This window comes from Grus americana, chromosome 3, assembly GCF_028858705.1.
Source record: "Grus americana isolate bGruAme1 chromosome 3, bGruAme1.mat, whole genome shotgun sequence".
In the NCBI taxonomy this organism is placed as follows: Eukaryota; Metazoa; Chordata; class Aves; order Gruiformes; family Gruidae; genus Grus; species Grus americana.
Window position 1 is genome coordinate 103,667,232 of NC_072854.1, and position 27,659 is coordinate 103,694,890.

General features: G+C 37.2%; 1 protein-coding gene across 2 annotated transcripts in view; it reads left to right on the forward strand.

Moving 5' to 3' along the window:
- The window catches only part of SPATA17 (spermatogenesis associated 17), an 86,247-nt gene extending 58,928 nt beyond the window's left edge, over nt 1-27,319 (forward strand). For both annotated transcript variants that reach the window (XM_054821997.1, XM_054821996.1), the window contains exons 9-10: nt 7,867-8,002; nt 27,043-27,319. In XM_054821997.1, the coding sequence (XP_054677972.1) occupies nt 7,867-8,002; nt 27,043-27,123 (217 nt within the window). In that variant the 3' untranslated portion in view covers nt 27,124-27,319. The remainder of the gene's footprint in view (nt 1-7,866; nt 8,003-27,042) is intronic.
- Nucleotides 27,320-27,659: the final 340 nt, after the last annotated feature.

Genomic DNA, 27,659 nt, shown 5'->3' on the forward strand with positions numbered 1-27,659 from the left:
TTTCCTTGCATTTTCCCTGATTTAATATTAACAGTGGCTTTAAATGGAAATTCTACTCACGCACAGTTTTGAAAGAAAAAAAATCTCTTAGTTCAGCTACTTTTCCACTTTTAGGCAATGTTATTTTTTATATTTGGTGCCAAAAATGAAAAATAGTACTTTTTATTACTTTAATCCCAAAACCATAACTGAGTTAAGTTACAAGTAAAAATGTACTTCAGTTTTCTATTCCTCTCTGTAGTCTTTCTTTCATTGGGGTGGGGGGCAAGCAGCTTAACTTCCCCATCTCAGCTTCAATCTGGGCCATTTTCTTTTTTTTCTTTTAATTTTTATTTCTAGCTTCTGCCAGTGAAATTTAAAAAAAACCCCAAACATACAAAAAATCCAAACCCAAAACCAAACAAAACCCAAACAAACACTAGGTAATAATTAATATTCTACCTCTCATTTAAAGTATTCTTCTCACTTAATAAGTTTTGACTAATGCATTCCAAGTGAGGATGGATGATATCCTTCATTCACAGGCATGATTATATTGCCCAGTCTTCATTTGATGTTTATCCCAGCCATCACTGTGTCAACAGTTTCAGAAGGTCAGATCTTGTAATAAATATTTCACTGACTCTCTTCAGTGAGTGAATTGTGAAGCTTTGGTCTTGCGCAGTTTAAATTTGGAGTCTCCAACGTTGACAGATATTAATTGATCAGGGATCTTTATTTACCTTCAGGGTAAGGAAGCATTTAGTGCCATCCTTAATGCACAGGAGCAGTGTCCTAACCCAAATGATTCTCAGCTTTGTGCACGCTAAATGCATAGCGTATTATACGTTCTCGGGCTCTGATCATTCCGTTTGTGCTTCATATTCAACCAACCATGCAAGGGTCACATCTGTAACCTTGAAAAGGTGATGACAGAGTTGCAGGTCACCATCAGGACTGACGCTCCCTGGTAACGCTGCAGCTGCTGTGTGGGATGCCAGTCTCCAGGGAGGAGTCAGCAAAGGGTTACTCAGATTCTACAGCAGTTTTTTTTCTCAGCAGTGTCTATTATGAATTGACAAATTTCTGTCTCTTTCTATGTAATTGTGTACTTTGGGACTGTATTTCTTCCTGGTAGTGCTTCCTATGCTGATTTTTCTCCTATTTTAGAAAATAAGGAGAGAGTGATCAGCAGAAGTGTGTAGCAATTGCTGAGAAAGCTTGTGTTTGCATAAAGTGGCAAACTGAATCCTCGAGCTGTGTATTTCCAGAGCGAGTATTGTGTGATATCTAAGACAGAAAAATCGCCAGTGTCTACCTGCAAGTTCCGACAACATTCAGAATTCCCACTCACCTCTGACTGTCAGGGTTCTTTAAAGTGGCGATATGTTTCCGCTAAGTGTTTTAAGCTCTGAGAAAGTTTTTGCTTCTGATAAAATGCAGAAATAATTGAAAAAGCTGTGGGAGAGGTTGAGGCAGGCAGAAGCAGTTACAAATGAAACCGAGAGAGATTGCTTACTTAAAGCAACTGCTGGAATTTTTGTAATGAGGGAGCAACTGGGTAATCTAGCCTAATAAGAGTGATTCCTTCTTCTCATGTAATTGAAGCTGTTACTGCCTTATTGTGTTATTTTTCATACAAATGAAGTGATTTCCCCCTCCGCTTGGGTAGGAATGACAATTGGACTCCTTCGGGATGGCCACTTAATAAACCAGTGCCTAGTTTGAGACACCAACTGCTGGATCCAGCAGATTTAGATCACTAAGCGTGAAAAGTTCTTTACTCAGTTGCATGCAGCTGCATGCTGGCCTCATTTCCCACGGAACAAAAATGTAAATTATTTTCATTAACTTTACTGAAATCTGTCTCGCGTAATATGCCTCCTGCTTCAAAATATACTATTAAACGTCTTTATAAAGCCCACGTACATCAGAATGAGTTGCAATGTGGTGACAGAATGGGGATAAAGCAGCAGTAGCGTAAGACTGAGGTTTCCTGATTTATTGTAGTTTTCTGGGGCGACATCAGGCAAGGCGTCTCCGCTTCTGGCTATGTCCGCGCTCAGTGCTGTACTGGAGACAGCCAAGCTGGTCCCGAACGCACCGGTTCTGCTGCGTGCAGCAGAGCACAATGTTTGCACGCCCTGCCGCTCACGCGCTGTGCGAACCTTGCAGCACCAAGCTCCTCGTGGGCTTATTCGCAGCGAGAGAACGCTTTCCCTTCGAACCAGCGTGGGTGCTTCTGTGCTACACGGTGCTGCGCGCGGAAGGTGCGCTTATAGTGGAGTTAATGATCTACATAAGCTCTGTACTTGGAGAGCATCAGTGGTATGAGCTGCCTGGCGTTAATGGCAATAAAATTTGTAAAGCAAGTCACTTGAAGATTTAAGATTTTAAAAACATCTTTTCATTTCTACATTTATAAGACCTTTTACTGTATTTCTGACTTAGCTGCAGTGAAGAAAAAATGGCTACTACATTTTATCTCACACAAATATAACACATCTGAAAACTTTTTTCAAATTATACTTAGTTTTTCATATGCTTTGCAACTTCAGCAATTTGCATATTTTCCGGACTGTTATTGTATTATGATAAACAGGGATTATCATATATTTTCAGATAATGTTTTCTTAACAATTCAACTTCTATTTGTAACTCTTCCATTTATTTTAATTACTAGCACAGTGTGCAACATTTATTAATCAGCAGAGTCTTTTTAAGTTAAAATACTAAATTAGCTAACCCCATTAACACAGAATACTCCAAACAAGCAGTAATAGGAGAGGTAGTTACTGTGCAAATCGTATTATACATGCGGGTGCTCTAGGGCACAGTTAAGCATGATTACCCTCTTTTGATCCAGTATTCCTCTGCTTCTTCCAGCTAATTTCCACTGGAAATTTACAAAGTAGCGCCTTCATTTTTCCATCTTAATTTTTCTAATGAAGTTCTGGTACTTTATAACACTGGGGATGCAGATAATAAGTCTGTGTATAATTAAGAAGTTCCGGAATTTGCTGCAGAAGAGATCTCTTTTACTTCCTACAAGAGCTAGACGATGCTTTTCTTTGACTCTTTACACTATCGCAGACAGGGGTTAAACGAAAATGGATGGAGGATTCTTAGATTTACTGACATGAGGATAAAAGTGATTGCTAGTTTATTGAACAAGTATGTATTTAGTATATTACTGTAGACAATATTTGTAATAATGCACACAAAATAAGTTTCTTATGGCAAAAATACTGCGATAAAAGTAATCTGACTAGATATGTTAAGGAAAATATTCTGTTTTTTAAATAATTATTTTTTTTTTGTAAATAACACTTTGATTTTAATATGCACTCATTATGAACTAAATAATGGCTGCCCTGCTGCAGTTGTTTTGCTATGGAAAACCATTGCGCTTCTTCCTTTGTTCCCCAGGTGAAAAAATAGACACTGTTTGATTTGATGAAGAAATTATTTCAGGTATAACCCAAATTTGAAAGCTTAAAATTCATTTCATATTTTATTTAAAGAAAAAAAAAAGATAAAAGATTTACAGCTTCCCAGTAGAGAAGCATAGTTTGTTTGGAGCTAATTGTTCACTGTTTTCTTCAAAGTGAGATAAAATTGTTTTATTTGAATTAAATCAAGACAAAAAGGAATTGAATTGCTATTGCATAGAAACATTTTAGATAAAAATTTAACGCTGTAACACATCTAGAGTTAAGGTTTTGGTAGTATTTTTACTACTAAATTACAAAAATGCACAGTACATACAAATACGACGAAAGTTTGGAAAACCATGTAAGCAGAATATTGTTCTAGTTCTCTGGTTTTAATGTTTCTGATTGTGCCCTGGTAGTGCAGCACGTGTGGCAGTCTGGCAGTAGATCTTCTGCCAGTTCTTCCTCAGAAGCCCGGGTAAAGTTTGAAGCACTTGTGGTGTCAGGATTACACGTTGCGCTGCTAGGCTGCTGGGATTTTGCCTCCGAGGCAGGTGCAGAGAATGTGCTGAAGGACCACTCTGGTTTTTAAATCCAAGAAAAAGTGAATGCCTCCGAACTGTGTCCTGTTGGTAGGTACCGTGTAGCATTGGGACACTGCTGCCCGGTAGTAAATGATGGACCTGAGAAATCCTCCTTCCTGTTGGTGCTACTGCTCTCTCCTCTCCCGTTGCCCTGGACACTGGAGCCCGGTACCTGCTGCTGCTTCTCTCCTCTCAGTCAATCCCATTGGAAAGCCTTCAGCATCTAAAAGGCCTCTTCCATCTCCTGTCGCAATAGCGAGAGATATTACGGTAAAAGAGACGGAAGGAAGAAATGGTAGATGAGGGATGCAGGGAGAAAGATCACTAGGGAGTAAAAAATGTGGGGAAAAGAAGGATTAGAAAGATGAAGTTAATAGTAGCAGGGAGGTGCAGGATAGGACGAGTGAAGGGAGACAGAAAGCAATTTTTATTTTTGTTGACAACAAATATCTAGGGTATCTTTAGAAATTTAAATACACGCCACTAGCAGCTGTCAGGTTCAGGATTGGCTACTAAGTCGAGGCTCCTAGGTCATTTTACGCTAATTAGGTTCAACGTAGTGTGGTCCTGGCAACGGTGCAGCTGGCCTTCATTACCAGCGACACTGCCAGCTTTGGTCCTGGTCCTCCCTCAGGTTGTGTACGTGTAATACTGCTATTTGTAGAACCTGAGATAGTTTCCCATTTTTGGTTCCAATTCTTTCCCCCTGTCTTGGATGTATTCTATGGCATATCTCTCATTCAAGCTTTTGTGGTGGGTGAAATGAAATAATTTTTCATTTTTTAAATTTATTTCTTTAGGGAAAGTTCACCGTCCATTAAATCATCAACTTTTGGAAAGGCTCAGCTTATACTGACTATGTTTTATGGCATGATATAACATCAATACGGAATTTAATTCTTCTTTGACCCTGTTACGTCTGTGTCTGTCATATTTACTGAAAACCCTTAAGAATTTCTGAATTTACACTTAAATCACGAGGAAACGCTGAAACCCTGATGTGAGAATCCTGTGAGTGAGCTTTTTGTGGAGAAAAAACTATTGAGGTCTAAACTTGTGCAGTTGATAATGGCATCATACCATTGTCTGGATTTAATTTTCTCCTCCTTCCATCACTCTCTTCTGTCACATTCAGAGCACACACTGTCATTAATTTGGGGAAAAGCTGTGTCAGGTGTATCTATAGAGCTACAGAACACAATACCATTACTGAAGTGTTTTGCAGTGCTATTGCGTTTTACTATTATTATTGGTTGTGGGGGTATAATGACTTTTGTATGACTCCCATTAATTTGGTTACCCTGCTTAACACAAAAAATTGTTTTAATGTTCTTTTTAATTACTTATTCACATAGAGTAATGAAAATTCTTACTTACTTTAAACAGACATTTAATTTGCAAGCATACGATCCTTTCCTATAGTTAGGTCGTTATTGCTATAAGGATCTGCCCACCTGGCTCTGACAGCACAACTGTGGGCAGAAGAAAAAACCCCAAGTTTCTACTTTAGACTTCTTTATACCATTATACCCTATTACATTTTTAATATTCTTTCATTTCAATTTTAATATTTTCCATTGTTCAATGTTCTTCCTCAAAAATTCATAGTAGATTTATTATTTCTTTTTACTCAGCTATAGACATACATTCCAGACTATGGCATGTATTCAAGCTAATGATCTTAGAGGACATATGCAGCAGGATGCAGAAGATCACAATTGTGCTAAACTATATGTAGAACATACTGTTAGTTGTGTCTTAGTGTTACAATATATGTATTTTTTTGTTTGGAATCATGGTAGAACATAGATTACTCTGAGTATTCGTTTGCCAAAAAGACAAAGATTAACTGATCCACAGAAAAATCAAAACTTCTATGTAGGAAATTTTCTAGGGAAAACTATTATAATTTATTTTCTACTTTGCTCAAGATTTTTTTTTGCCATTTTCTGTACAAATTTTACAGAGATAGTATTCATATTGAATTATGAATGCTATGGCTCAACTAAATTCTATGCATATATGGGCAAGTCCCTAAACTGCTAGCCTTGTCTTCTCAGCTATCCAGTCCCCTGAGAAAGCCAATTTTCTTTCATGTCTGAACAAAAGAAAAATGTACTATTAAAATGCAATTCAGAAGTGATAAAAATTGCAAGTGGAGCAGCCGGCTCACAGCACCTTCGATGTATTCTCTGGGACACTGGGGCCACATTAATTTTTGTGTGTGTGTGATGTCCATCCCATGTGCAAATTAGCATTACAAGTACCATAATCTGTCTTATGTGAGAGTGTCCTTTCCCATGAGTATACACATGCTACTGTACCTTTGTATAATTTAAAAGTCTGCTAACTCAGTGTTTTTCTTTCGCTAACTTTACATGACATTTGTTTGTGGTACTTGATGGAATAAATTGTTATAGCTGGCAAGATTCTAAAATAGTTTCTTTTTATGAAGTGGAAAGACAGACATGTAATTTTAAAAAAACAAACACTCAAACAGTTGCCGATGGATCGGTTAGAATATTATTTATTTGGACTGTATCAGCTGAGATACAAGATGTTTTAATCCCCATCTTTATCAAAAACTTGACTGTCTAAGTCTTATAGGGACCCTGGATTCTGAAAAGCTTTCAACTAGGAAAAGGTTTTAATTAACTACACCTGTTGTCATGGCAGTTAAGTGATGTTTTAAACTTCTGAAGCATATATTTCTAACTTTACTGTATACTAATTTTTCCTGCACTTGTAGAATAAAGAATGCACATTGCTTTTTCAGAATACCAGCCATGATAAACTTAATTCACAAGATTTTACATTATATTAAAATGTACCTGTTTGCTCTCATAACTCTCTTGCAAACTGAAACAGATGGAACTAAGACATCTTTGTAGGGTCCCTTGCAGATCCTATATATATAAGATGTTTTTCACCTTCCTCCATACAGTTTGCTGTGGAAATTACCCAGAAAACCTGCAGTTGTCCATGACAGTTAGGGACATCCATCTGAAAATCTTTTCCATGCCCAAAGTGGGTAGCTGGAGCTTCACTGCTCAGTGGCACTATGCAAGCAGGGAGTCTACCATCAGTATGACTAAAAGGGAAAGAATCAGGCTCCAACAGATCGCTAATTAGGACGTAATTATAACCTGAAAGTTCACAATTTGTGAATTCCGAAGAACTAATTTCTTTGCTTTGTAATCTGCCAATACGTGAAAGTCACCGGTACTGTTTGTGTAAGTTTCTATTTTGCTAGATCAAGGTATGGTTTATTTAGCTGGTTAACAGATACCAAAGGATGTATACCTGGTTTAAGGTACAGGGAGCAAATTTGCCTTGGTTTATGCTTATACTGCTGGCATGCTTGAAATGTTTCCATCCTGATGGAACGATCAGGTTAGGGTTATGTGTTAGGGGCCTGCATGACCTGTAAAGTGGATGCAAGTTCTCCAGAAATGAGCTCTACTTGTGCGTGGCGCAAACTGCACTGCCTGCTAAGACTTGAGATGTCGACAGGCAGATCCCAGCAAACTGAGCCCTTCTCGTTCCCTCTTCACATCACTCCAGCTGGCAGCGCAGGTACAGCCAAAGTAATGATCTAATAATGAGAGTGAGCCAAGTTATATCTTCGTACAAAAAGTCTTCATTTTATCCTGTTGAAACTCTATATCTCTTTGCTCTAAATTTAATTTAAAAGCAGCTATAGAAGAAATTGCAGTAATCCTCTCAAAATACTGAGGGGGAACGCTAAGAAGGTAGTGGAAAATAGCAGGAACATGTGACCTCCTGTAGCATTGGTATCTATGATTTATATCGATCCTGTGGCATCTAGAGTAAAGCATAACTGATTTTTAAATATACTTGAATTTCAGATTTCTACCATTTTCTTCGTATCATAAAAATGAGAAGTATGACCCATCAATTCATAGGTCAGGCAAATATGGACAAGAAACTTACGGAATTAAACACTTCCGAGAAGTACAGCCTAAGAAGTGGGTAGCAGACAAGGTAAGCCACTGCAAAAATTAAGGAATGGTTTACTTTTTTAGATTGGTATTGTATTAGAACTAAGTGAATTTGGGCCTGATCCAGAGATCATGGAAACCAATGGGGATCTTTCTAGCATGTTATAAAATCACATAGTTAGAGCTGATGTGGTGCGATGTCAGGCGTCCTCAGCTGTTTCTGGTAAGTTCATTTTGAGGAAATTCAACACCTCTCCCACTTACAAGATAAGGATTTAAAAGCCTGAGTAAGTACAGTTTTGGTTATATAAGTTTTGTAAAGTTTTGCTCTAACTGTATTGCCTTTTCCGATTTAAGAGAGATTGCATAGTTACTCTTGCACATCAAGAAAAACCTTCAGAAAATTATGGCAAAACCTGCTTAAAACCAACAAAATACTTTACTACTTACATTCTAGTGAAGAGCCATTTTTATTTTAAGATAGTCTCATTAAACTGCCTGCTTTGTCAGGAGCATCTCAAATATTTCTGGTTTTGTAGTGCTGCAAGAGGTAATTTTCCTCAGAACACGTTCTAACATGAATTTGTGTAATGTTTGCATTACTTCTATTTGTATTAGGTACCATAATCACATTAAAATTTTTCAGTACAAAAAAGATAATGGACTTGGTAGAGAGTGCAGCAGAGAGCCACAAGGTAGTGAAGGGACTGGAGCATCTTTTGTATGAGGAGAGGCTGAGAGTGGAACTCTTCAGCCTGGAGAAGAGAAGGCTCGGGGGAGATCTTACCAATGTGAATAAACACCTGATAGGAGGGAATGAAGAAGAGGGAACCAGACTCCTCTGAGACGTAGTAGTGTCTGCTGACAGGACAAGAGGGAATGGGCAGAAACTGAAATGCATGAAATTCCATCTGAACATGAGAAAACACTTATTTTATTTTTATTTTTATTTTATTTTTATTTTTTTTTTATGTTAGGGTGACAGAGCACTGGCAGAGGTTGCCCAAAGAGGTTGTGGAGTCTCCATCCTTGGACGTATTTAAGACCCACCTGGACGTGGTCCTGGGCAACCTCCTCTAGCTGAGAAGGGGGGTTGGACTAGATTATCTCAAGAGGTCTCTTCCAACCTAAACAATTCTGGGATTTTATAAGATATGATTACTTATTTCCTTGAAAGTAAGTTAACCTTTGTAAATATATAACAAGTTCCAAGGAATCTTAGTCTGAGAAGTAATATTTTTTAAAAGAATTGTTTCTCAAAACTTTAAGCTTTAAAAATGAGCTCAGGGTAAAATTTTGGTATTTTAACATACATTAATTAAATCTCATTACAAATAAAAGCACAAAGATAACATTCAAACAAAAAGATCTGAATTTGTCTTTCAAAAGCAGTGAGTGAAGGATATGACTGGCTGAAGTCCCACAGCATAAGTATGATATATAAAAAAGATCTAAAAGTCTTATTGGTGGTACTCATTTTGTCTTGTAAAGACTCTTCCTGTTTTCAGACCTTAGCAGTTCTTGATCAGGCTCAGATGACGATATCAAACAATGTAAAGATATTTATATTGTATATCATATAACACATCTTCTACAAATTATAGGCTTAGCTGAACCAACTAAACTCACTTTACTTGTGATCTTGGATAGATTTCAACCTAAATCTCTGGAGGTGAATAGCTGTATACATTAACCCAACATGACATACAGCCTTCCAACCCCAATTCTAAATCAATATGAAGCTTCAATTAGGAGCCGCTTACCCAAACAGAGAGATAAGAGGAGAAAAGAGCTATTTATGACCTACCTGCTGTTTTAATGGGTCATTATTATCAGAAAAAAAAAACCCCCAAAACCTCCACCTCCTCACTATATTTTAATGGAAAATGTTCTATAGGCAGGTGTGAGGTCATACTTTCATAACTGTTAGATTTGAAAGAACTCTCTGTCCCTTTCTTATTTCTAAACTGTATTAAAACTTTGTGTATATCAGTGCTATGAACAAAATTATCCTGTTCTAACGTATCACAAGGCTAAAGGGCATGTATCAAAATACTACTAAAAAAAAAAAAAAATCAGATTTTTGCTTAACGCTCACTGCTAAACACAACCCTCTCTTGAGTTTTGTGTGAGGTGATATTTTTGTGGATGAAACTTATATTACAACCTGAATGGCTGATAACCCTGCCATGATGTCCATTCGGCTTCTGACAGTGTTATACTAGAGAAGTTTCTCTTATCGTTGCTGGTATGACAAACTACTGCACGAGTTCTTCCAAGGAGTTGTTTCAGTGGTCAGTGGATCAGTGACCCCTCTGAGCTGCTGAGGGATTATTTGATATTAGTTGGTATTAGCTGGCTTTTTTTTAAACTACATATAAAAAAAGTTTCCCTGTGTATGTTCATGAGCATGTCCTAGTTGTATTTTCCTGAGGTTTTTGTGTGTTTATGAGTATGCATTTTAATTCAAGTCACAAAAAGATTAGTATGTAAATTATATAATTACTTTAGAAGCAAAATAAACAACAATGAAAAATATTGCCTTGTTATATTTCTTCTGGAAAATGAAAGGGTATTAGCATAACTTCCTCTAAACATAATAATTACCATATCTATGTGAGGAGAAGTTCATAGTTCTTCCTTTCATCTAGTTAAAATCTGAAAAATTTTATCTCATTGTTTACATTTCAAAGAAGTTTCTGAGTTAAGGGAAAAACTGTTGTATTCTAATTCTTCATTAAAAAACCCCCAAAAATGGAAATACTATACCTCTAGTAAAACTGAATCTAGTTAGTTTACCCAGTTGTAAACCACTATAAAAATAAAAATGCTTGCATATTTTAATATCATATGTCTAAATACCTTGGAATGCCTTTGAATTTATATGATTTTATGTGAGAAGTATCACTATAAAAATTTACCAGTCATGATGAATTTAATCTACAAGGATGGGTTCCAATGTAGCTGGACAGTCAAGGGATCAAATACACTAACTACAATCTTTCAGTTGTCAAAACACTCACATATGTTCGGGTTTACTGAGGCAGAAATGATAGCTTACAGCCTTTAATCGGTATTGGAATTAGTTTGCATATGCATTTTAGAAAACTGACTTTAATGACAGCATTTAATGTTTTCTTATTTGCAAAATTCAGGAAGTGACATTTTAAGACGTTCCTTCCTGATAGATTCTTTCCTCCGATGCCTTATTATAGGTGAATTACAGTACAACTGCATCACTGTTTCATTATTTGCACAGGCATTTTGGCCCTAAACAGAATTTTATTATCTACAAAGCATAAAAATACCCAGTACTGCAAAGAATTAATTTAGAGAACCTAAGCATATTGCACAGAACATAAAGTTGACCTTTACCGTCTACAGCTTTTGGAATGGAGTGGGATGTGGAACACATCATAGATTTAATGTGGCACAACGCTGTCTGCAGAAACTTGGGTGGGACTGTGACTGCCTGCCCATTGCACCCAATGATTGAATCTGCTGTCACCAGCATCCTGATAATAATGAACATTCAGCTTAACGACCGTGATTATGATTATCATAATTGATGTGCAAGTGCAGTGTGTGGGGATCATTACAGCTGAACTGTACAGCAGAGAAACATGCCTTAGTTATGGATAATTTTACTTTTATGCATTGATTGGGATAAAATATGCCTTTCAAGTTCAACAGGCCAGCTTAATATAATTTTAGGAAGATTTCTACATGTATGAATTGATGATTATGAGCTTCCTGCAAAACAGTCATTCTAGCTGTTTGTTTTGAATTGTTTCAATCCATTAATAATGGGAAATAATTAAATAATTAGATATCGTTAAGTGAAAATCACTTATAGAATACTGCCAGCATTAATCAAATATCAAGTTCAAATATTTCTGATTGTCATGGCCTTGCCTAGGCTAGGAAAAATAGCCCTTTTAATTCACCACCAACACAATTTGATTTTTGGTGGAGCAGTAGAAACTGGGCTGTAGTCAACACTAATGGCATTTTCACACTGTGTAGTGTAGCCATTAGAGCAGGCAATAGTTGTTCCTTATATAAATTATATCACTTCCATCTTTGTCACCAGGGGCAGAGAGTTACAGGCTCAAATTCAGCCAGTGTAGGTAAAGGGACAGTCAACAGCTTCAGTTGATTTTGCTGGTCAGTAATTGCCTTCAACTGAGATGATATGAAATTGCAGAAATATTTAATTAAATCATGACATATATAACAGATAACCACCAGTCTGTGCATGTATTTTAAGCCAGAGTTTGTATAGAGAATGTTACGACATAAGTAAAATGCAAAGTACAGAGTTTCATTGATTTACACTAGGTGTAAATTTGTCTCCTTGTCCAAGAACTGGCAGGAATTTCCTATCTGGGATAACGGAGATAACAGACGATGGAAAAATTCTTGATCTTTGACTTGCTTTCTACCATTTCTACTGTAAGGATCAAACCTCTATGAATGTCTTAACTGCATATTTCCTCTCAAATGACTTCGCTACGTTTGCTCTTTCTATGATGAAAAAGAGACCTCCCTGTGTGTTCAAGGAATTCATCCTATTTCACATAGTCTGCCGCCTCTGAAGGTTCAATAGCCTCTGTGGTTTTCATGGTTGCTCACATTATGGCCCAAGTGGAATCACATTATCAAGTAGGGCCCTAATTTCCAGATATGTGTTAAGAGGTCCACAAGGAGAACCTTATATGGTCTGAAAATGTCAGTGCCTTAGAAAGTGAGTGTGACTCTTCTACATGGCCATGGCCAACCCATTTTCTTCCACATTCTTCTCAGACCACTGTGTCCTGTGGTTCCACAGGAAATTTATCTTTGTATAGTATTACTGTGAGGGAAAAATAGGGTGGGGAGAGGGGAAGTGATTACTTCTGTTTGAAAATTAGTTTCATCTCTTGTAGGACCAACAACATACAACAATCATGTGTCTAGTGAATGACGTCATTATGTGGCAGAATTGTTTGATACACTATTCATGCTTTTCCATCCCTGACTATACTGAAATTTATTTACATTTCACCTTAATTCCATTTTTCCTAACCTTGCAGTCATTGGACTTGAGGTAGGTATAATGCACGTGTGAAGCTTTACACTTTTCCTCTCTCAGACTGTGACTCCATGACAATTTTAATTAGGAAAGAAAGATTACACAGGAGTATTTTCTAATACAGTGTGATACTGGCTAATGAATGTGCATCCATACTATCAGCCTTCTGAATAGTTTAAAACTTTTAAGACCATGTTTACTAGTATGCTTTGTGGCAGAAGTTACTGATATACAATGAGAAGAGCCAGCACGTATTTTGAACATCAGATTCTCAGTTCCCCAGTCCAACTGCAATGTGTTTTCCTAGGCAATGCAGAGTTGACATAATGTGGCAGCCAGAAGTGACTCTATTGTAGGGGAATTATTAGATGATCTGTAAGAGTTTGCTTGTTACACTACCGGTTTCCTCATGAGCCATGTCAGGGATAATAAGGATTGCTGCCGAAGTGTGTTGCAGCCCAGCAATCCCCGGCCAATGACATGGCTCCTGTGTGATTATTGCTGCTGGCATGACTTGATGTATCTATTCAGATGCTCCAAATGGACCCTTAGTTTGAGTTATCAACTATCTGTTTGCAAGATAAGGCTGCTTTCTGTCACTTTTCTTCCTATCCTGAGTCCTGCACCAAACCAAATAATTTAAACCCAAGGATCTGGTCCTACAATGATACATCCTATACTATTCATGTAAAGTCTGTCTTTTGTACCCCATAGCACATATTTCCTGCTCTCAGAACAGTCATTGTGAGTCACAATGCTGCTGTATCTTCATGTGAAAATCAACTTGAGTACTTCCCTGCCTCCACATAGGGCGATTCCCACGGCAGCATTACTCTTCAGAGCTGCGAGCTCCTTGGAGCTCAGGCGTTCGGCTACTTGGTTAGGTAGTACAAAAAAAGAGTAGTGTTGGCCAATTTAATATCACAGACCAGCTTTAATAAGCAAGTGGTCTCTGAAAATGGGTAACAAAAAATAGCTTAACGTCACTTTTGTAACTTCTACTTCTGAATTTTTTGCTATTTTTTTAAGTAAATATCACAACATACTGTTGAGAAGGAAATGTATTAAAAAAGACAGGACTAGGTCATATCCGACAGTGGGAATACCAGACATCATTACCTCTTATTCATGGGACTAGAATGAAATATTTCTCATTATGAGATGCACCCATTCAGTCTTTCAGGAAAGCAAATGATAATTTCAGCTTTTGACTGTTGACATAATGATCTTTCCAGATGCCTTACTGAACGACTGTGTCATATTTACAGAAATACATTTTGTTATGCAGATCACTTTCAGAGCTCCCACTGGAAAAGTTCTTGAGCTGTAGATTTTTTCCTTTGAGAAAATCCGTAAGGTCACCAATGCTGGGCTGCCTTTGAAAAAGGCTACTCTTGATATATGTAATGCGAATGATTATTAACTATCAGTAATCTTTCAAATTACTTTCTTAGGTGTAGAAGGAAGGTAAACACTGTGAAGCAAACTAAAACATACAAAATGTATCCCTGGCTACTGTTTAACTAAGTGCAGAAAAGAATCTGTGGATAACTGGAAGGCTGAAAAGAAAGGCTGGAAAAACTTTCTGGTGAAGGTTACTGATGAGTTACAGGGTCTGATTTTAAAGGAATACTATGAAGTAGTGACTGAGAAGAGTCAAACCATTCAGTTATTTGCATGAGAAAAGATACTGTCACCACTCTTCTAATCAAATCCATTCTAGCGGTTATTTGTAGGGGTTTGTGGGCAACTAGTTGAATATCTTATAAAACCTGATTTTCAGTTCTGTAATTTCTCAACGGGAAAATGCAGTCCCTTGATGATGATCCAAAGCTTTGAAGAATAAATTGATTCGAAAGAGAAAATTAGATGGTACTTATTATACTGTCTAACTAGCAATCCTGTGTCATTTGTCCGTTGGATGATAAATGTCTTGCTTTGCCTACCTTCCTCATTTAATAATGTAACTTCTATGTTAGTGGCATAGCAGAAAATCTTGGTTTTAGTAAGAGCTAACTTTAACCAATATTTCTTTGAGGGAGATATATGTATGTTTTAACTTTCTAAATAATTCCCATTGTACACATTGCTTAAACATTTTAAAACCTCTTGTTTAATCAGAACCCCTTTAGAAATAGTGTCTTGACCAATTCCTTCAGTACATGCTTAGAGTACATTACAGTAACTTGTGGCAGAGCTTTTAACGCAAAAAAAAAATAAAAAAAAAATCAGTTGAGCTGGAAATGGTAGAGTTTGAAGCTACACCTAATTTGTTTATATTGGTTTTAGGTGTTCACTATTTGGATATTATTTCATTTGTTGGAATTGGAAATCCTCACACTAAACTGGGAAGTGCTTGGCCTTGCCTTTTGATGACAGTTTTAGATGGGCAGTTCAGCATTCTTGGAACTAAGTAGATTTGTTTATATATCTGCCAAACATAATGTATTTCAACTAAATTCAATTTGCCACAATATTGAATCCAAAAGGCTATATTTTGAAGTCACTTAAAATCCTTTATGGAACATATTTGCAAAAGCAAGCTACTTATTATTTGATAATATTCACCTAGACCTTGCTTGTGCTCATTAAATAGAGTTGAAATGAAAGTAACAGACAGCTTTTCACAATCCTCTAAGAATTACATGGTCCGTATAACTGTTGAAAAATGCAGGTATGAGAACTCAGTGCCTAGCATAATTGAGATATATCCATGGAGCTAGGCTAATTTGCATCAGATAAGGATCTGGCCCATAATGAATATAAGCAATGCATAGCGAAATGCTATATAGAAAGAATGTTCTAGGAAAAATGGTGTTACCCGTTTTCACAGAAAAAATAGATGTTGGTTTTTTATCGCATCTTTAAATGTACATTGCTGATGAGTTTACAAATTGAAGTCTAAGATCAGATACACATATTCTGATGACTTCTTGCAACAGATACACTTAGGACTAAAGAATGTTGCATCATAAAATGATGCCTGAACGGCAGATTTTGTTACACTGACCCATTGCACTTGAATAGTTGTGTAATTTGTAGTGTTATTAATAACTACAGCTGTTCTGGATGGATTCTAAGAGGTTATGCCAGGTATACACCCAAGCTGAGAGAAAGGCTGCAAGTTTTTGTTGTTTTGATGATCTCTCCAGAGAGCAAGAGTAGATTATTCTCAGAGCAGTAGGACTTCGGTGCAGTAAATGGATTTTAGAGTAATCTACATTCCCCGAATAGGAAAAAAAATCACAGAAAAAGATAGCTTTGTGCGCTTACGTTGCAGTGAATGAGAGACTGTAAATAATACAGACTGCTTGTTGTCTTAACGGTTTGATGTAAGTAGCTACTGCTTCTTTCTTTAAAATTTATATCCTGAATGAACTCCGAAACTCATTTGCTCCATTTTAAATAGTAATATGATATTCACTTTGGAATATAATTCAGTGTTTGTTCATTTAATGCAATGAACTGCTGGTTTCAACATGCCCATTATAAACTCAGGTTAAAAGGATGTTCCACCATGATAGAGCTAAGAAACTATATTCCTTTTTTTTTTAATAGTTTTTTGTTGATCTCAGCATAAAATACGTAGGGAAACTGAAAGGCATATCCACATAAGGAGTTATTTACGAGGAGGTGTATTACCATGTGTTAATATTCTAGAATGAGAGTTATAGAATTATTGCGGAATAACCTTTGCACTTCAAATTCTGACTTCACTTCCATTTAAATAATCTTACAAGCTTTGATGAGTTAATGTGCAGCGGTAGTAACACCTAAAGTAGATAAGGCTGTGATGCACACAGTATCTGTTTCACAACTGTATTGTTTTTGTTTTCCGTAATGAGACTGTTTGAGTAGGAATTAACATTTTGACTGTGATGATAGGAACTAATAACATTGCCAGCCAGCAGCTTTGAGACGCGTTAGGATCTCTCACCTGTAGTTGCATGAAGGAATGACAGCAAAAGTGGAAAGTGCTTATCATTAACAACTGAATACCCCGCTCTTTTAAAAAGTATAACTTGTTGGGTATAACAGTCTCAAACTTAGGGGGAAAAAAGAAAAAGAGAAACAATAAAACCATTGCATATTAACAGACTTTGTACACTAACGCGAAGATGCTTGATTGAGCAGTGTAGTGTCAACCATGTCTTTCTTCTAATGCTAAAAGTAATGCACATAGACAGAGTGACAATCAGAGTACAGCCTCCCATCAGCTGTAATTAATCTTTTAGTTAACAGAGACTAGAAAAGCTTCTCATCAGCCTCTTCTGAAGTCTGAGGCACCCTGTTTTTTGATGTTTGCATTCTGAGTAAAATTGTCCCCACCAGTTCTAACAAATTGAAACACCAGGCTAATTATGGCAGCTAATGAAGTGTGTGGAATGGTCACAGCTTGTCGTGAAACTGTTCCTTCAGCTCAGATTAGAGTTTCATCAATCACTTTTTTAAACTGATCCAGAATTGCTTCTGCCCAGTGCTTGGCATTTTTAATGCTGTTTCTGTAATTGGTTTTTTCCCCAAAGCTTAGGCTATTTTTTGAAATATTACATTCTCAGGACAGGACTTACAAACTCCAGTTTATAAAAAAACATTTCATTATCGCCTCTATCAGCTGATCAAGTGCTAGAAAGCTAATAAAAGAAGCAGAAATATAAAATTTGATATATTGCTTTTAATCCAGCTAAAGGTAGCAATAAAGCATATACACATATATGTATATGAATCATTATTACTGTGGGCTGGGTGTATACTGCAATCTCATGAGACATGGTTTGTGGGCTGGATGGTTCAAATCCCACTGAAGGACCTAAATGAATGAGTTGGTCTTAGCTTATTTCCTAGTGGATTGTGGTCCTCCATATATCACTCAAAGACTTTGGCATGATTTGTAGTTTTTGCAGATGCCCAAGCCTTTGGCAGGAGGAAGACCAAAATGCATTGCTATTTAAAGAATTTCCACACTTCAGGTCAAATCCAAAGTCCTCAGAGAAGTATGGAAAACTTTACAGTATAACTTACTTCGCTACTACACTGTCAATGAATAAATTAGCATATAAAACATTGTAAAAATTCCTAGTTCCTGTTCACTTATAAGATGTAATAGTACTCAGCTATACATTGAAAGTTCCGCATAGACATTAAGGCAGAGATGTTACAGTCTAAGGCTAAATTCTTTCCTCAACATGGACAACAGAGTGTAGAATTTAGTTTGGAAGTTATCCAGCTGAAAAAATGAAATAAACTTTTGCTTATGTGCTATCATAGAATATGTTTGCACAAGTTGTTACACTTAGTGTATATAACATGTATTCATATCAGAACCAAGACAGCATGATTTTAGTTTTTGAAGCGTTCAACAAGCTATTTTTAAAATTTGTGCTAGTATGTGTAATCCATTTCATTTTTCTGAATACTGTTGAATCTGAAATAATGTTTGGCTATAAACATCAACTGTTCCTCTCCCTGAAGTTTCTTAATCAGCAGCAGTTTGACAGAACTAGCTTCATGTCAATGCCAAAACAAATCTGTGGCACCTGAGTGAATCAGTGTTGCTGATGCTATTCCTGAACGGTGTCAAAGAGCTGCTGGATTTACACAGGAGAAAAAGTGCCACTGAAAAATGAAGAGAAACATGACACACAAAGAAGATATGTTACCACATACGAATAAACACAGACAGAAAAAATAGTAATAGGTATTAGTCTAAGAGCTATTGTTCCAGTTTAATTGATTAATGAGGACATTTGGGAACACTGGAGAGGAGATGAGTAGTTTTTCCAGTCTCCAAAGCAAGCTGCCTGCAGAATGAGAAAGGCCTTTTTTCCTCTCTGATCATTTCAATCTCTTCTGAAGGTAGCTTATAATTACAAACCAGGAAAGCTGTTTCTCGCTTTCATGACTGCTAGGGCACATTGCTGACTCGTGTTTAGCCAGTTGCCCACCAGGACCCCCAGGTCCTCTTCTGCAGAGCTGCTACCCAGCCTGTGAGCCTCCAGCCTGCTTTGTTCCCGTGCCAGGGGCATTTGTCCGTACCGTGTGTGGTGAGGTTCTGTCAGGCCATTTCTCTAGCCTGTCTGCATCGCCCTCGAGAGTATGGATGGCACCCATTAGTTTGGTGTTGTCCACGAACTTGATGAGAGTGCATTCCATCTCCACCTCCAGGTCATCAATGAAGATATTAAACAAGATAGGTCCCAAGATAGCACCTGAGGAAATACATTTGTACCCAGGTTCCAGTGAGAGTACGAACCATTCATTGCTGCCCTTTGAACCTGATACTCCAGACAGTTATTTACATCTGTTAGTCTGCACATCTAGGCTATAATTTACCGACTTGGTTAAAAGGATTCTCCGGGAGATTGTCTTGAAAGCCTTGCTAAAGCTCAGCTAGACAGCATCCACTGTTCTTCTTTGAACTGCAGATCGAGTCATTTCATCAAAGGGAGCAATCAGGTTTGAAAGCACCATCCAGAACAATGTCAAACCAGATGAAATCTAACTGGAGTACTGCTTTGCCGCATGTGCCAGATACAACTTAACCTGATAAGATAAAAAAATATTTTCACTTCAGGGTTTCAACTCGGAACTTTTCTTCCTTAACTCCTCGTGGCATGATTTTGGCAAGTTAGAGATAGTTGCAACTTGATCTTGGCAGGTTACACATTTTATGGCTTTAGTCCAGCAGGTTAAAACTGGTTCTGAGTTTGTCTTGGCAGTCGACGCTTGGCACTGGCTTATTTTCAGCTGGAAAGAGAATGTAGTGGTTGAACAGATTAGACAATGAAAGGGGCAGCTTATAAATGCCATAAGTCAAGGTACTTATCCCTAAGTGCATTATTTTCTAATACAAGTCCTGTTGCTAACAGAGTGTCTGTGATGGACAGGACAAGGAGTTGGTTTAAAAATACAAGCACTATGATAAAAATATATCCTTACTTTTTCATCAGATGCTTTTAAGACTCTCTCTATTTTTCTGTGCACAGGAATGTAGTGTTAGACATAGTTCCACCTCATATTTCATAAGTTCATAAAAGGGTTATGTATTACTCATCAGTGTGTTTTCATACTTGACAATGTTATTTATACATCTTAAATAAATAAAGATGAACATCTACTCCCCTCTTCAAAAATATTTTGTTGAAATACCCTGCAAGAAGTAGACATTTGCATGACAATAGCAAATAAACACCTCTTGGGATTCTGAATACCTACTGAACTATTTCAACTGCACATTTGTTTTTTAGCCCAGATTCAGTAAAGTTCAAGGGTATCCAAGTATGAAATAGCTTGCGGAGAAATTCACGTTGGTTTCTTAATTTAATTTACTTCTAAAAAAAAAAGAAGGCTACATTAGTTGAAAAAATCAAATATTATCTTTGGCAATTTTGGTTCAAATACAGACATTCAAACAGAATTTGGGTGATGTTGTTTTATAACACTGACTAAAGTACAATGCAGCATGCACTGTAACTTTCTGTGTGGCAAACTATACTTTTTATATTGATACTGGCTCTGAATCTATCTAAAAGTACCTAAAAAGTGTCTACATAAAGGTGATTTATTCTTCTTCAGTAGATTAGCTTTATAGACATAAATAAATTCATTATCTGAACAGTTATTTATAAAGAAGAATATATTTCTTTTCAAAGCATTGCAAAGCTAGTACATGTCTGGGAGGAAGGACCAGACAGTGTCTGGCTTGCAGATCATCAATAAATGGATTAAATGAACTTAGAGGGTACAGCTGGGAATTCCACCCTTCCTTCCCCTTGGGCAGCCACAATGACTGCAGGGTACTAAGTAAATGTAACGAATGCAAATTTGGACCACAAATCTTCACTGCTGGTTATATTGCACATGACAAAAAGGACAGGCTAGTTTCAGATCTCAGGTTAATTTTAGAGAGGCAATACTTAAGAGAAAAAGTAATTCACTGGACCAAATCCTTCCCCTTTTTTCCTTTGTCCTTCCTTGCACAAAACTTCCATCAAAGCCAAGAGATAATTTGCCTTTGCCTGTGAGAAAGCACTGTAAGGGTTGACACATTTGTAATCCTTAATGAACACAGCTGTTGCAAAATATCTTACTTGTTTAGAAGTATTTGTGCTTTCATTGTACAATGGCTCAAACCGTTGCATTCTCAAAAGCATCGTTATTTTCTGACATGTCATAGCTTAATTTGTACGGCTGTGGAAGGGTAGAGCGGGATATGCTTTTGTTCCTTTGTCCAAACCGCTTCTAGCTATGTAGGAGCAGAAACTGGCTCTTTTGAAAGCTAGAACGTGTCCTCTGCTACCTTGCGCAGATGAGGACAAGACGTTTTAGAGCTCGACTTGTGTTAGCCAGTTTTCTCCAGGTATCTCCAAAGCACAAATTAGCACAGCTTAGCTGCTGAGCTAAGAAAGCAAACTTCAGTGAGCACAGATTGGCAGCAGAATGCTTCCTTCTCAGAATATTAGAGAAAGGGAGGAACAGAGTTATAATTTCCGTGTTAGGCTGTCGCAGAGGAGCATGCACTGCTGTGCTGTTCGTGCTAGACACATCATGCAAGAAGTATCTAAACCTATGTGATTATCAGATCAGTGGTTTTTCAAATTCATGAACCATAATTAGAAATCTTTCATAATTTCTGGCAAGGGCTGCTTGAGTTTGGTTTCCTCATTTATAATTCCAAAAGATGAAATGTGTAAGAGTCAGTGATAGTTATAAATCTCCATGAAAATTTAAGTTTAATAATAATGAAATGTTTGTTGCATAAATTAAACAGCAATTAATGTTTTCTCTTTCTGTTTGGAAGATAGGACATTAAAATAGTGTTGTTAGATTTCCTACTGTGAACATAATTTCCTAATTTTTTTTACAACACATTATCATAATGTCAATAAAAGACTAAAACTAACAAGTAGAAAAAATTTGCCTGATGTAAGCGTAACACAGAAGGTTATAAAGTTGCCTTTTATGATGGCTATACAATATCATTTTATTTTAAGATCTAATAGCAAGTTGATTCAAAGGGTAAGACTTGCACTTACGAAGTCATTAAAGCAAGTAGAAAATTGCCTTCTACCATAGTCACCCAGTCTTTTTAAATCAAAGAGTTTTATTGTTGTTGATGATGTTTGCATTTGCAGGAGGTAATTAGGGAATGAGTTAGATATCACACTCAGAGCCCTCAAGCTTGTCAAGAAAAAACATAAACTTCACTTACCAAAAAAAAAAAAAAAAAGCCAGTGGTTTAGAAGGAAAATTGCAAATAGAGGGAAACAGGATCATAACATTTTAGGTCAGTTTGACCACCGCTGCGTTGATCCACAATATGGAGAAGCCCATAAAGTCCTCATGGAAGCACAGTTTTTTCATTGCACTTACCCAAAAGAACAAAATTGGGAGTGTTTAGAATTGGTAGCAGCGGTAGACAGTCCAAGGAGGAGATAGATGACGGCTCCTTGCTCTCCTCCTCAGCATTGTGCTGGCAAGCTGAGTAGAGAAAGGTGTGATTCTACCCCCTTCGTCACGGCAGCGGTCACTTGTCCGCTGTAGTGCAGGGAACTCCGATTAGGCACGCTTTTCCCTGGAAGTCAATACGCTGCGCTGACACAATGAGATCCAGTCCCTAAGGCACGATCCAGGCTTTTGTTATTATCTCTTATTTGGAGGGGCTAGTTGACCCAATTGGTCAACACATTAGCTTTTCAATTTTATAGCCTTAAGTCACAGAAGACCCATTCCTCGTTTTTGGATATTTCTCCACAGCGGAAAGCAAAATTGGCAGTCTGTGCCCATCAGCCACAAAACCAGAGTTACGCCAAACAACTGTGTCCTGAACTTTATGGCTAATTAGCTGTTGAAGCTATGCCCAAGAAATAGGTTCTGTTGCCCATGGGAAGAAGTGTGTAGCCATTATTAATGTCCCAGCTCATATCTCTCAATAGGTCTTATGAGCAGCATGGCTTAAAGAGACTAAATGTACAACAGGGAATTTAAAATTATAGTACCCCTTTCACTGACTGAAATATTGTAAACTTGTTTCACCGGGGCCAGGATTGGTGTCAATGTTCTTTGTGTGAAAAGTGCAATAGAAGCATTAGTATTTGACAGCCCTGGTTGAAATAAGTGAAATTAATGGAGCTCTTTTCATATACGACAAGGCCATGGCACCCCTTTCATGCTGCTTACAGACAGAGAAAAGTCAATACTTTTTTATTACTTGATGCTGACCTACATTCTGCACTACAAGTGCCAGGCCCACTAATTGGTTTCAGTTGTGAGAAAAGTTTGCCCCAAAGAAACACTGGAGCAGATAAATCAATCTTTTTTAGGGTAGCTTAGTGGGTTTTGAGCACTTGAAATGACATTTGCGTTGTATTGACAGAATGGGTTGTTACACTCATTTTGTCATGTCAGGAGGCCCTGTACTAGTTGGAAGTATTGTTAACCAGTATTGATAAATTTGCTAAGAATAAAAGTTAGCTGGATCAACATTTTACTTGTGTAACAGCTTGCCATGTCTGGTTTGCTGCCTTGTTAGAGACCTCCGTGGCTATTAATGGGTCAGGAGGCTTGCTATGACAGCTCAATTTAAAACTCTAATTTTACTATTACAAGCATTAGGATCATAGGGGATACTTAAATATGAGCGCTCAGTATTAAACAACAGAGGGGGTTGTGGACGATGGCTGTACAGTGGCGCTCGGCGGTGCTGCCTGGTTTGCAAGTGAGGCGTGCACATGAGCTCTGCCCCAGCCTCGTGGGGAAAACAAGGCTGCTCGGTGGGCTTACCCTACACTAGGGACGTAACTACTGCATGGACATTCATGCAGAATTTCCCACTGCATCCTCTAAAGTCTTGATGTATGCCTCGGAATGTTGATTTCAAGCTCAAGAAAAGCGAGTTTTGTTCCCCATTTTTACTATTCAATAGCATGAAGATAGAATTTGATTCTAGCAGCTGTGCCCACTTTTCATTTATTCCTTCTGCCTTGATTCTTCTCGACAGATATAATTCCAGCAATACAAAAAAATTTTTCTGAGATCCAAACCTTTCACGGATAGGTTTACCTTTTGCACATGGGGTCATGGTTGACATCGTGCAATTATACAGTGTCTTCAGTACTGTTAGACTGGCTCAGAAGAGGACTCGGTGCTCTGAATCACCGCTATAGGTAGAACACTTTTCATTAGAGAGGTTGTACAATTTGTCTTTGAAACTTCTTCACATGCTCCTTCTCCTAACCTATGAAGGAAATCTGCATTCATACAACCTAATGCAACTTTAATCTCCATTTATGCAACCACATCTCTATTTAAGCAACAAAATGAAATTTTGTCATTACAAGGAAAGACTATGCAAAGCTGTAAATCAGGTATCAGAAGTTTACTGTAAGCTTATTGTTCCAAGTTTATCACATGCTTAACAGCTTCTTAATTATTATCGACTTGATGGATTTGCTGTAGGAAATTACCCAAAATGTGTATGCAGGAGCTGAGAATAAATGGTCATAATGGTACTTTCTGGCCTTAAAAATCTGTGAGTAGATACGCTACTGCTATTTGCCTGTTCTTGCTTTGGTCTGAAGCAACTTTCTACTTCATTAAATTTCCAAGAAGATATTTAATGGCAATTCCTATCTCATTCCAAAGTGCATTTTTATATTACAGGAAATTGTGCAGTACTCTCAAAACTGTTTGGAGAGAACCACTGTTAGGGCAAATTTAGCACTAGAATATGAGGGAATGCGTTTCCAAAGGCCTTCAAGCTGATATGTAGGTCTACAAGATCTCATTGGTTTGCCAGGGTTATTTGTACCTGGTCTGTATTTATGTATGTCTGCATACTCAGATGTAAAATCTCTTTAGAATTTGCTTTCATAACAACATTCCAAAGATAAACTATGTGAGCATTTGGCAAGCCTAATCTATGACATCAGAGTGCGCTGATTGAGACAAATCTTTGGTGGCTTTATGTCACCTTTTTTGACTCCATTGTTTAGAACTGATGAGCACACATGAGAGTCAAGTAGTCAAATATATTGAAAGGGTTCATAGGTCTTGTTAAACTCTGCCAGTTGAACTTGAGTCACTCACAATTTACTAGAGTGAAAGGAGTCAAAGCCTGACAAGTTTAAATGTTCTATTAACTTTGTTTGGGAATTTAAAAATAGGTCTCGGTCCTGAGAATTACAGATCTCTGGTGCTGAGAATTACGTGGCATGATTTAAGAATGCATTGTGGAAAAATTCCATAAAATGCTCCTATGGTCCTGAGACTGCAAAACTGTAGGGTCAATCTCACCAATCTGTGGGAATTCCTACTTGTAAGCTAATTCATTCCAGCTACCGACAATGACGGACTGACGGTGAAAATAATTTTGAAGCTGCCTGTTTTTCTCCACTCACGACTTTTGTTCTTGCTACTTCGGAAGGATTATCTACATATCTTTGTGAATTCTCTTCTGTGTAGCAACCAGCTTAAACTCAAGATGATCCTGGCAGGGCCAGTTATATCAGTCTAGCAACATGAACCAGCCGTGCATTTCAGTGCTTCACTGCGGGATTTGAACCTCCATTTTGTCATCAAATTAGATAGATACGAGATCCCGGCTTCCGACTCTTTCCCTTTATGCTGCCGTGGTGATACGGTGGGTTACAGTCTCTTCAGCGCTCTGAGGTAGATCTTGCAAGGCCAAGTGGTATTTTCAGGCCTTACTTTCTCACCCTGTTGAAACCTGATTAAAATCTGTATCTTCAAGTACGGAAATGGCTGGGGTTCTTTTCCTAAAAATATATTTATACTTTATATGCATACTGTGCGACATTTATCTAGTATACATTCTAAACTTCTTTAATTAGCCTAACTGTAAAGCCAGCAACACTTTTATTTCTCCATCAGAGGGTGTGATGTTTCCTAAATGTGGTCAAACATAACTGCTGTCGTCATAATCAGAGCCAGTTGTTTAAATGCTCAGTTGTGAGTATCTAGTGAAATAGCTTTAAATAACAAGATAAACAGTACAGCTGCCAACCCAAAGTAATCTTACACTGAGGGGGCGTGTGGCACAGAAAATTTCCTCTTTGTCATTTTGATTTGAGTTTGAAGCTGGACCTGGGCTTAGTTCCAGCTCAAAAAACTGTTCACTTCAAAGGCTCCTAAATCGTCCCAAGGAGCTAATTTTGGCAGCCAATTGTTTTTGTTTGGCCAGGCATCCTAATAGCAAAACCCGTCTGCTCCAGCAAATGAAGACTTCGTCAATGCTCAGACTTACCATTCCTGATTTTGTCCTGATGCGGGGGGTGTACACCTTCTACTGCTTTCCCCGTCTCACCCCAAGCTCACTGTAAATTAAAAGTGTACTTCTTATTTTCAAAATAAGGGAGACTGTATTCTGCTTGGAATTACTGCTTAATCCTGAATTGTAGCTGTATTATCTGTTTGCTTTCTTGGCAACTAGAGCTGGGGTTTTTTTTCCATTCCCATGAACAATATTAGCCTGGCGAATTTGCTGAATTAAACATAACTAGCTTCGCTTTAGAAGGAAACTATTTGCAGTTATCCTGGAGTTATAATAATATTTATTATAATAATTATATGGACAACTTTTCCTGCAGTAAGAAGGTGCTTGCGATGCCAAACACATGATGAAAATTAAAATACTTTGCCATTCTTAAATTATAATATGAAAATATGCAAATAAGCTGTTTCCGTTGGGTAAGAAATTGGGCAGTAAAAGGCATTAGAACAAGAAATTTTTACAATACCTACAGTTACTTAGAGTTTGAAATACATATTTGTTTGCAATTAAATCATTCAATTCTTGTGTTCTTCTTCAAAGTAATATACATATAAAATAATAATATGTTTCATATATATTATTTTGCATAACTTACAATCTAACTCATATAATGAAATTTAACTAGAAGACAGTATTTAGAGCTCTAAAATACCTTGAAAGAAAAAGGTAAAACCATGAAAGCCAAACTAACACTTTTTTGTCTCTCTTATTTCTTTAGGACTTTCAAACAGTGTTACCATCGATTGTTCTCTTTGAAAAGTTTGGAAAAACTTATTCCAGAACTGGGCAAATAGTGTAATCGTCCTGTAAACTACACAATATCAGCATCTGATAAGTAATCAATAAAAGTATTTGAGCAAATGGACAGCAGTAAGTTGATTGAATGTCCCATAAAGTAGTCTTTCTGTAAAGTGGTGTTATACTATGTCTGAAGTAGTGTTAATTGATTTTGCTTGATCTTTAAGCAATACAGTTTTCAACAATAAAAATAAATTTTTTTTTGCGGTTTTGGGAAAAAAAAAGCATTAGGAAAATTATTTCTTAAAATGCTGTATTTTATTTAACATAAATCCTTTAGGATACAAACCCCGAGTACTCAAATAAAAGACTTGGAATCACACTGTATTTATTATAGATTTGTAAGTGAGGTTAACACTAAAAAAAAGAATAAAGTTTAAAAATGACGTCTGTTGTTTTTTTCTCACAACTGAAATATATCTGGTTCGTTGTTGTTCATCATTTTCAGTGTTAGTATACATTCTTTTTGGATACTGATCCATCTCTCAGAAGGACAGGATAGGCTATTGACATGGCAGATACTATTTTAAATCCTTC